This window comes from Schistocerca gregaria, chromosome 10 (assembly GCF_023897955.1).
Source record: "Schistocerca gregaria isolate iqSchGreg1 chromosome 10, iqSchGreg1.2, whole genome shotgun sequence".
Lineage (NCBI taxonomy): Eukaryota > Metazoa > Arthropoda > Insecta > Orthoptera > Acrididae > Schistocerca > Schistocerca gregaria.
Window position 1 is genome coordinate 151,235,092 of NC_064929.1, and position 12,235 is coordinate 151,247,326.

Sequence of the window (12,235 nt, forward strand, 5' to 3'; positions counted from 1 at the left end):
AGAGGAGTGAAGCTTTTAAAAAAAAAAAAAAAAAAAAAAAAAAAAAACACTTTAAAAAGCAATAAAATGCAGGAACCATAAACCGCAGAAGGTAGCACGTAGCTCATTTTGTGGTGGGAGATAAGCATCTGGCTGCCCATCTTCTACACAGAAGATGGGCAGAACACTCAAGTCACAGAATAATAAAACAGGTAAATGGAAAACAAAATACAGAAGCAAGGAAGACTAATGTCATTGTACCAAGGCCGGGACTTGAACCTGTGTCTCCTACTCACTAAGCAGATTGGCTAATCACTATGCCATCCCAGCACAGTGGCACTGCACAACTGCACGAACTACCCTAGCATGCATCCCTTCCAAATCTAAAATCCCATTCGCACCTCAGCCCACTTGGTACTTCCTATACCGGGAATTTTGATTGGGAAAAGAGGCATGTAGGGTAGACCATGCAGTTATGCAAAGCCACTACTGTGCCAGGGTGTGTCGTGCTTAGTGTATGTGCCTAGTAAGAAGGAGACCTAGGTTCGAATTCCAGCCCTGGTACAAATTTTCATTTGTCGCTTCAGTCTGCACATATACATCATAGATGCTCGAGACCTGAAAAGGTTATGAATGGTGGGCTCCATGTGGTTCCCAAGTTGTGCAATAACTGTAAACCATAAAATTACCAAATAAGCAGCAACCAGTCGCAAAATCATGTTTTATTTATTTACTTTTACAAATCAATTTCAACTAATTAATAGCCATCATCAGTGCTACAAGGAGGGAAGAATGAAAAAGGGGGGGGGGGGGGGGAGAGATAAATAGATTGATGATATGAATGATCTAAGTTCGCATTGACGCCCTTTAATTGGGCTTTTGCCGTCTTGTTGGCTGCACCAACAGACATCTGGTGTGAATTTATGTCTCATGATATACTAACACACCGTAAGAGCCCCTACGAGTTCTCAATTCATCCTATAGAGCCTGTGTTAATTTTCCCATGTATTAAGAGCACTAGCACTTTATTTCTGCGTTTGGTCTTGTTTCTTTAATACGTTTGTTTGGTTTGTGTTCGTAATTTTCTTATCTCAACTTAGTTTACTTTACATGTGCATTCAGCAATGTGGCGCTATCAGCCGGAAAAAAATCCAGTCTTCCAGAATATCATTAACTGTATGCTAGATGGATGCTAACACCATTTTACGTTTTGACATTATGATTAACTTTTGCTCTTCAATAATATGATAAATAATTTAAAAATTTGTAAAAAAAAATTTTTCTATGGTGTGCTTCTCACCTATATCTGTTCCTTTTTACTAATTTGTACAATCGCTTTTTGGCATATATAACTGTAAATATTTTAGTATTTTATCATTATATTTTACCTTACTTTGTATGTCATTTCTTCTTCTCATTTTTATTTTAGCTGTATATTTTCACATAGAGGGCGGGTTTGCTTTGCAGCGCCCTCTTATTGTTTCTCGTTGTCATAGTCAATTCTCGATGTATCACTTTACGCTTGACCTCTGCTTAAGACAGTGTTACTACTCAGGGCATATATTCGTCGAAAAGTAACTAGGTAAGTGCATTTCAAATGGTTTAATGCATCTATATATATATTTAATTAGTTTTACGTTGCTTTATTCATTTGGTAACTTATTATTTATTTTTATTCTTGTATTTGTAGCACCGATGATGGCTGTCAATCAGTTGAAATCGATTTGCAAAAGTAAATAAATAAAACATGATTTTGCGACTGGTTGCTGCTTATTTGGTAATTTCACCTGAAAAGGTCTCTGGAGCCTTGTAGTTTCATTTGAATGTTGTCGTTTTCTTCAACTTGAAGACTGCCTTGATGCTGCTCCCCATGCTATTCTATCCTGTGCAATCCTCTTCACCCCTGCATATCTACCACAATCTACATCCATTCCATTTGAACCTGCTTACTGTATTCATACTTAGGTCTCCCAATAAAATTCACCTCCCCCCCCCCCCCCCCCCCCCACACACACACACTTCCCTCCAATAGCACAAAACTCACTATTTGTTGGTGCCTCAGGACATGTCCTACAAAGCAGTCCTACTTTTTAGTCAATCAAGTAGTGCCAAAATTACTTTTTTCTCAAGCTTGACTCAATACCTCCCCATTAGTTATTCGATCTATCTATCTATCTATCTATCTATCCAATGTTCTCAATCTTCTGTAGTAACATGTTTCAAAGGCTGCTATTCTCTTCTTGTCTGCACTGCTTATTGTCCACATTTCACTTCTGTACAAGGCTACATTCCAGACAGACACCTTCAGAAAATATTTTCTAACACTTACATTTACATTGGATGTACAGGAATTCCTCTTTCTTGAAATGTTTTTTATGCAATTGTGGACCCTGCATTTTATACCTTCTTTCCCTGAGCCATCGTCATTTACACTCTAAGACAGAAGTGACACACAACAAAGGAACTATCTGAATGCAATGGAAATTTTTAGATGTGAAGTACACATACAGACAACATAAAAAGCAGCGTTGATTGATACAGTTGGATTTCCTCTAGAGAGATACTGTGCCAGACACTGTCCAATTGGTGCGTTAGATCACCTAAATCCCGAGGTGGTTGGAGCGCCCTGTCTAAACGGCTTTAAACATTGTCAATTGAGGAGAAATCTGGCAACCTTGCAGGCCAAGGGTGGGTTTGGCAAGCAGAGAGGCAAGCAGTAGAAACACTCGCCATGTTCGGGAGAGCATTATCTTACTGAAGTGTAAGCTCAGGACAGCTTGCCATACAGGGCAACGAAATGGGGCATAGAATACTGTCAACATACTGCTGTGGTGTAAGGGTGTTTTGGATGACAACCAAACGGTTCCTGTTATGAAAAGAAATGGCGCCCCAGATCATCACTTCTGTCTGTTTGAATGTATGGTGGACATCAGTCAGGTTCGTATACCACCACTATCCAGGGCATCTCCGGACCACCTTCATCCTGGAATCTCATTGACTGGAGTAAAATTATCTTCATTGATGAGTCTTTCTTCGAATTGAGTGCTGATGACCAGTGAAGACATGTCTGGAGGCCTCCCTTATGTTGTCCTTCATGGCAAGCCATTTTGGGCTTACATTTCAAGAATATAATACCAACGCATACACAGTGAGAGCTTCTACTACTTGTCTTTGTACATGTCAAACCCCACCTAGGCCAAAAAGGTCACCAGATCTTTTCCCAATTGAATATTTTCGAATCATTATAGGCAAAAACCTCCAACTAGCTCCAGATTGTGGTAATTTAATACACCAATTGGACAGAATTTGGCACAATATTCCTCAGAAGGACATCTAGCAATTATATCAATCAATGCCAAGCCGAATAAGTGCCTTCTACCCGGAGGTGGGCCAATGTGTTACTGACTTGCTCAATTTGCGAAGCTTTTTCTATCAAATAGATCATACAGTTTCCCTGAAACTGTAATCACTTGTTTGTCTGTACATGTACAACACATCTACCAATTTCCATCACATTTGGACAATTCCTTTGAGGTGCATATTTATTTTCTACACATTTTGCTACCAAACCAATTAAATTCATTACTTCTTTCATTTTCCCCCTTTGTAATTTAATTTTCTCAGTACTGTTCAAAGTAATTAGACTAAATTCCATTATATTCCTTAGACTTCTGCTGGCATTTATCTTGTAAGATATTATTAAGACACTATCCATTCTGTTAAACTTATCTTGCAAGTCCAATATTCATCTAAGAGAGTAACAATGACACTGGAAAACTCCCTGAATTTTAATTGCCTTCCCAAATTTCTCTCTGGTTTCCTTCACAGCTTCCTCAATGTACAGATTGAATAACATTGAGGATAGGCTACAAAACCAGCAAAGAAGAATTTAAAAGTATAGTAGGGCTGAAAAGGCCACGAGTCAGGCTGCTCTACTGTTCAGGGGCAGTTAGACAAACAGTTCTGTCTGTTTCACCTACGTTGTAGAACCAAGTATGAGGTACGGTAAAGGTTAAACAGCTGTAGTGAAGCAATGAATGACACTGAGATGAGAAAGGTCTATTAAACAGAAGCACCAGAAAGCCTACCAGGATGGAACAACAGCCTCTGCAGACAGTAACGCCTACTGCACAATTGCTTACCAATGTTGGCACTGTTGTAAACGAGGTACTTCAGGTCTGACCTCTACCAGTTTTTGCTGCTATCACAGTTTAAAAAAACTGCTATTTGGTGTCCACTTTATACCGACTCTTGAAATTTGGCCAGCAGACAAACACATGCGTTCCTTTGTTCTAAGATGCTAGGTCCTGCAACTGAGTCCAACGTTGCATTACACAGTGTGTATCCATTATAGACCATTCAACCATCCAGGATTGACATAGCACCAGCACATTAAGCACACTGATACATTATTGCATTCATCATCTTTTTGCTTTGAAAACACATTCTTACACATATTAACTTTAGGAACTGGGTTTCAGCAGATGATTTTCAATACCAGTATCCAAAACCTGAGTACACTTTTGGTATTTATATACAGAAAATAAAGCAATTTCAAACTGTGTCTGATAAAATACTTCATCTGGATACAATTCACTATGAAACAGCTTGTAATAGGTGTTATGTCCGCACTATAACACAACAAATATTCCGTGATAACCGAATTTATTTGACCTTCTGTCACTAAAAACAAAACTTAAGTTCGACTACACAAGACTTCGCTGGCTGTAGCGCCAAGGAGAAATCAGAGTGACTAGTAGAGAATACAAGTCCAAACCACTGCCAACCAGTCGATACCGACGCGTCACAAGTATCCAGCCAGGGAGGCCACAGTATGGTTCGGTCGTCATGAATCCAGCAGCCGGGTAGTAACACAGTCATCGGCGAAGATTGAACTGATTAAAAGGGCTCAGGGAGCTCACTTAAATCCGCAGGTCCGGCTAATCAGAATGTTGGTAGATGGCGCCCTTATACGGTTGCTCACCCTAGTGAGCAAGGGTCCGTACCGATAGTGGTGTGCACGCTGCCGCTAACCCCGCAGCGACGCGTTCACTTGCGCCAGTTGTTGACATTGTGTGAGGAGCCAGCAGTACTCGTTGTGTGCCGCGCGTGTTGTAGCACGCCGCGCCGAGTTGACGGCTGCTGTACGGCGGGCAATACGACAATAGGTAATTTTGTGTTTCAGCATTTTGAGGCAAAATTTGCATCAATATTTGCACTTATTGGAAATTGTGAATTTTTAAGGTCACTACTTATTGTTAACTATTACTCAACAAAGTGAACCCATAGGGCCAGCCATAGCAGGGATTAACTTTTGTCATATAACAAAGCACAGCCACATTTTAATCAAAAATAGTATGTGCTGTTACCTCTTGATGCAAGAACAGAAAGTACCTTTGCCAACAGCCACAGCCACTTGCTGTCAACGTGATTAAATTTACTGATTATGAGAAGCAGAAAGTATTAGTGGCGCTGACCACAAAAAGTAGCAGAATGTACAATCATTGCAATGTCAAAACTGTGCAAATTACAGCAAGAGCAACATTATGCTGACCAGAGAAAATTTCAAGAAGGAGGGAAAAAGTGTACACAATAAATATCGCATTCACAATATCGACAAATGAATTATTTGACATCTGTTTTGGCAATATTATAAACAATAAGATAATATACCAGATTTGTCAGAACTTGATAACTTTTACAGAACTTAATTTCAAGAATAGCAAGAAGAACCTGAGTACAACTGTTCTATCCATGGGATTTGATTTTACAAAGTTCCAGAGTAATCTAGTCATACGTGAACAAGAAAACAGAAAAACTACAAAAAAAGTCATGAAAAAAAAAGAAACATCACGACTAAATTGGCCAATTGGGAAAATTCCAGTAGTTGTGGGTGTTAGAGCTGTACCTTTTTTTTACATTGAAGTCAGCTGATAGGTATTCCTGCTTAAGGGAAGTCTCTCTAACAAAGAAACCACTTTCGACAAAGCTTAGGTATCCGATTAATGAGGGAATTAGTATATTTCATCAAAATATACAGGGTATTAAAGATAAAGTCAGTGAACTGCTTATAGATGTTGACTCTGAAATTATTTGTGTATCTGAACACTTCTTAAAAAAGGATATAATTCAGAGGCTTCCTTTACCAGGATACAGGTTGGCTGGCAGCTTTTCTAGGAGCTCTTTGTGGTGTGGGGGAGTAGTCATGTATGTGAAAAACGGTATCCCATTTGAGTCAATTAATGTTTCAAAGTACTGCACTGAAAAGGTGTTTGAATGTTGTGCAGGTGTGGTTAAATTTAGTGGAGCTAAACTTCTTACTGTTGTTATTTATAGAGCTCCAGACTCCGATTTCACAACATTTTTGCTAAAGCTAGAGGAGGTTCTTGGTTCACTTTATAGGAAATACAAAAAGTTTGTTATATGTGGTGACTTCAATATTAATTGTATAAGTGATTGTGCAAGGAAAAGGATGCTGGTAGACCTCCTTAATTCATATAATCTTATGCAAACCATATTCTTTCCAACGAGAGTGCAAGGGAACAGTAGAACAACCACAGAAAATATTTTTGTTCATTCCTCATTACTAGAAGGGCTTTCTGTTAGCAAAAAGGTGAATGGCCTTTCAGATCATGATGCACAAATTTTAAGTCTAAAAGATTTTTGTGCTGCAACACATGTTAAATATAGTTACCAACTTTTTAGGAAAGCTGATCCAATTGCTGTAGAGACTTTTGTAAACCTTATCAAGGAACAAGAGTGGCAAAAAGTTTATAGTGCTGATAAGGTAGATGATAAATATAATGCGTTCCTCAAGACTTTCCTCGTGCTCTTTGAAAGTTGCTTTCCGTTAGAACGTTCAAAACAGGGAACTAGCACAAACAGGCAGCCTGGGTGGCTGACTAGAGGGATAAGAATATCTTGTAGAACAAAGTGGCAGTTATATCAAAACGATAGAAAAAGTCAAAATCTAAATGCAGCAGCCTATTACAAACAGTATTGTAAGGTGCTTAAAAAAGTTATTAGGAAGGCAAAAAGTATGTGGTATGCAGATAGAATAGCTAAGTCTCAGGATAAAATTAAAACCATATGGTCAGTCATAAAGGAAATGGCTGGTCTGCAGAGACAGGTCGAGGATATAGAATCAGTGTGTAGTGGGAATGTCCGTGTTACTGATAAGTCGCATATATGTACAGTATTTAATAATCACTTTCTGAATATAGCAGGTGAACTAAATAGAAACCTAGGGAATCATATAGCGCTTGTAGACAAAAGTGTTCCGAGACTTGTTACCTGAAATGCTCCTCCACAATACTGACAAGAGGGAGTTTGAGTTAATAATTAAAATCACTAAAGACCAAGAACTCTCATGAATATGACGGGGTATCTAGCAGAATACTGAAGTATTGTTCCATGTATGTTAGCCCAGTACTTAGCCATATCTGTAACTTTTCCTTTAGGAGTGGTCGGCTTCCTGACCGATTAAAGTACTCGGTAGTGAAGCCACTTTATAAAAAGGGAGACATTGATAATGTTGACAATTTTAGACCTATTTCTATGCCATCGGTATTTGATAAAGTTGCCGAGAAGGTTGTATATACAAGGTTACTGGAGCATAATTTGCTGTCAAATGTTCAGTTTGGTTTTAGAAATGGTTTAACAACTGAAAATGCTATATTCTCTTTCCTGTGTGAGGTTTTGGATGGATTAAATAAAAGGTTCCGAACACTGTTTTCTTTAATTTAACGAAGGCTTTTGACTGTGTTGACCACAAAATATTACTGCAGAAGTTGGACCATTATGGAGTAAGGGGAGTAGCTTACAATTGATTCGCCTCTTACTTTACGAACAGAAAGCAGAAGGTAATTCTCCGCAATATTGAGAGTGGTAGTGATGTTCAGTCCCAATGGGGCACTGTTAAATGGGGTGTTCCCCAAGGGTCGGTGCTGGGGCCGCTGCTGTTTCTTATTTATATAAATGATATGCCTTCTAGTATTACAGGTGATTCAAAAATATTTCTGTTTGCTGATGACACCAGCTTGGTAGTGAAGGATCTTGTGTGTAATATTGAAACATTATCAAATAATGTAGTTCATGAAATAAGTTCGTGGCTTGTGGCAAATAATTTGATGCTAAATCACAGTAAGACTCAGTTTTTACAGTTTCTAACTCACAATTCAACAAGAACTGATATTTTAATCAGACAGAATGGGCATATTATAAGCGAGACGGAACAGTTCAAGTTCCTAGGCGTTTGGATAGATAGTAAGCTGTTGTGGAAAGCCCATGTTCAGGATCTTGTTCAGAAGCTAAATGTCGCTTTATTTACGATTAGAACAGTATCTGAAATAAGTGACATTTCAACACGAAAGGTAGTCTACTTCGCATATTTTCATACGCTTATGTCATATGGTATTTTTTTTTTGGGGTAATTTTTCTGATTCAAAAAGGTTTTTTTTGGCTAAAAAACGGGCTGTTCGAGCTATGTGTGGTGTAAGTTTGAAAACCTCTTGTCGACCCCTATTCAATAGCCTGGGAATTTTGACATTGCCCTCAAAGTATATATTTTCTTTAATGTCGTTTGTTGTTAGCAATATTAGCTTCTTCCCAAGAGTTAGCAGCTTTCACTCAGTTAATACTAGACAGAAATCAAATCTACATGTGGAATGCACTTCCTTGACTCTTGTGCAGAAAGGAGTGCAGTATTCTGCTGCATCCATTTTCAATAAGCTACCACAAGAACTCAAAAATCTTAGCAGTAGCCCAAACACTTTTAAGTCTAAACTGAAGAGTTTCCTCATGGCTCACTCCTACTCTGTCGAGGAGCTCCTGGAAGAGCTCAAAAATTAAGCAAATTCCACTGTTACATTCTTGGTTTTCTTTATTTAAACTAACGACTTGTCGCCTGAATATGTTTCTTATATTTCATTTTATCTGTTTCTACAATCTACAACTGAATATGTTTCTTATATTTCATTTTATCTGTTTCTACAATTATGTTACAATTTCATGTATTGACTCGTTCCGTGACCATGGAGACTTCTCCTTAATGTGGTCCCATGGAACAATAAATAAATAAAAAAAGAAGAAGCGCAGACTGATACGCATTACACTGTGACTAAATGACGTTGAAGTGACAGTGAGTGAGGACTAAAGCCTTTGAACATCTAGAGCAGAAAAACAAGCAAGATACTCACGGTGTGACTGCCTCGTATTCCAGTTTGTTAATATAGTAGTCCCTCTTGTGGAGGTCGAACTCCTGCAGAAATATCTTCTCCTCTTCATCGCTCCCTGCAGTTGACAATTCCTCATCCTCCAAGCAGAACTCTGGCTCCTCACTGTCCGAGAGTCCATCTGCGAGCTGTGTGTCAAACGAGGCAGGCACCATCACCAACAGAGCAGCCACAAATACAATTTCTATATTGTCAATGAATGTCTGTTATTTCTGCTGTTATTGGCAGCTACGCAAAACACTTGTTTCTTCCTCAATATGCATACAACATCATTAGTGAACTGTCTTATAACTGTCAATTTTTTGATTAGATGGTAAATGATGTAAATGTGAAAAAAAATGTTAATTATGGTTTGACAGTTGTCTTATGGCTTTGTGCGTTCGTGTATACATATTTTCACCATTTACCATCTAATCAAAACATTGACATTTATAAGTAAGTTCACTAACAACATGATATGGACATCGCATCATTCTAGACATACTTGACAATGGCAATAAATGCCTAAACAGTCTGTCATTAATAAAGTTTAATTGTTGTAAGTAGCTATCTTGGTGCATCTTTCTAATATGGTTTCTTAATTACTCTTAATACTGTGGATATGAATTAGATATACAGTTCACATATACTTCAAAATCTTTCAGTTGCTCCTCATCAGTGTGAGATTAATCTTATTTTCAATTCAACCACTTTACCTTTTCATCAAAGTCGAATCCAGGGCAGCATCAGTTAAGATACACACAAAATATACATATAATATGAGCAAGAAAAAAAATTAATACAACTGATGGAGATGAAAGATTTTGAATTTTTATTTAGACAAAGATTTTTTTTAAACCAAGAATTGTCTCCGTTTTTAAATCTCCTTATTTATCCCACAGATCTACAACAGCTTCATCAGAGCCCTGATTTGTGGGCACTTTTCAGGGTTCCTTTGGGGCCTCCACAGCTAATCTAAGAAGTCTTGGGGCACTGGTTCCCACGATACTTCATGCAGTTGGCCATCTCTAGAAATTTCATGGAAGACGTGACAAATCTATCAGTGAAAGTACAAAAGAAGGTGATTGCTTTATAGAAAGTGTGAGAGGATTTTGTCTAATAGTTTAGTCTACTTTTAAATATAAGGGGCAGTGAAATTAAGTAAACTGTTTATTATTTCAAAAGTACTCACCATAACTATCAATACATTTTTCCCAGTGTAAAAGCAGATAGTCAATGCCTTCACGGAAAAATGTTTGTAACCCAAGGAACCATAATAGTACCCACGTGTACACCTCTTTGAAGCAAAAAAACAGCCACAAATGTCTTTCTTCAAGGCTTCACATGAGGAGAGATCGGGACTGTGTGGAGGATGTGTAAGGACTTCCCAACGAAACTTCTGCAAGGTACTCAGAACAACCTTCGCAATACATGGGCAGACATTTCTTGACTAAAAAGATTGGAGATTGTTGCTCTGTTTCCCGTAGTTGAATTATAAGCCCAATGTTCTTTGACACCACTATCAGCGGAGACATTTATCCTGAAATTTTTGAGAACTTCTGCCCTCAAGTAAATGAGCACAAAAGGCAGTACCTCTTTTTCCAACAAGGTGGACCTACCTCTTGTATTCACGAAGTCTTCACATGATTGTGGCCAACTAATTCACTGGTCTTGGCTGTTTGGGATTTTTCGTCATGGGGATATTTAAAAGGAAATGCATAACAAAATAACCCTAATATGGTACACCAACAAATAGGAAATATAAGTCACAGTATTCACAAGCTCAAAACTACGTAAGTTGTTGTGAAATGGAGTTGAGAATTCTGAAGGAGTAAACTTTTACTAATAATGTACTTTTGGATGTTCAGCTGAGTTGTAGATTCCATCCTACGCACAATGTTTCGACGAGTGGCACAAAGGTCTTGTTCCGGCGCTGTGAGCTGTGCTGTTATATGTACTGACTGCCTGAACTCAAACCAGAGAGTTGGCTCAGTCATCAAAATATTGGGCTTAAATCTAAATTGACACCTCTGCTGAACACCCGAAACAATCAATTATGCCAAGAATAACAATCTTGTAAAACCTGATAAATAATTATTGCCGCACGTAAATGAACATAACTCTGTCGTATCACGTAACAGCAATGGATGTGTGTGAGTGGAATTAACGTCGAACCGAAACAAAAACTACAGACAAATTGGACTTTGTGAAGTCCACTCTTGCATATTATGAAATCTTGGCTCACCATGTCTTCAGTGCGGCTGATCAGGTCACTGAGGTCAGGATCCAACGCTTTCCTAGGGCTGTCATCCACTGCATCTTCAGTTTGATCTGGCCTGTACTGAAACATCCAAAGTTGCCACCTTACATGCCCTTCATACTTCAAAGCAGTCCACAACACTGTCATATCTAATTTTCCTTAAGAGAATAAACAGTACTTAAAGATCATACCAACACTTCACCTACTAATCTGTAAGATGTGCACTTCATTATTTCACAATCGTTAACAACTTTTTGATTACGATTACTTAATATGAAGCTGAAATTGACTTGGATGCAATTTGTGGGATCTGAGTCTGTAACATACAATTAAGAATTTCTGTGTGCACAATTTGGCTCTGTGCCACAGAGTTTTTGTGGAAATATCTGGATAAAATCTTAACCAGTATTTTACATTAATATGTAACTTAATCATCAAGTTCTTTATTATAATGCATACTCTGAGTAGTATAACGGGCACAGAATAGATAAATGGCAAGTTTGGCCACAGTATGCCCAATGGTTAAGCTTTGTGCCATTCCTTCATTTCAACACTGCCTTAGCTGTCGAATTCACTTGGCACTGGACTTTTTGGATTCCTCTGAACACAAGCTTTCCTCTGATTTGCACTGTCTATAATTTGGAGCATGTGTACGCATCAGGTACGATGCTTTGTAATTTTCAGTTAAATACTGATTTTCGCTTTTGCTCAGGCAAATATTTTTTTGTCTCATTGTGGGTCCTAGCAGCCCTGCCCAAGCGCTCCATAATGACATCCAAATCAA

General features: G+C 38.3%; 1 protein-coding gene across 1 annotated transcript in view; it reads right to left on the reverse strand.

Annotated features, from left to right (window-relative positions):
• Window positions 1-12,235, reverse strand: part of LOC126293418 (5'-3' exoribonuclease 1) — a 188,113-nt gene that overhangs the window by 133,671 nt on the left and 42,207 nt on the right. Inside the window, exons 9-10 of the mRNA XM_049986642.1 lie at window positions 11,437-11,532; window positions 9,177-9,340 (exon numbers count right to left, since the gene is read on the reverse strand). Coding sequence (XP_049842599.1) covers window positions 9,177-9,340; window positions 11,437-11,532 — 260 coding nt within the window. The remainder of the gene's footprint in view (window positions 1-9,176; window positions 9,341-11,436; window positions 11,533-12,235) is intronic.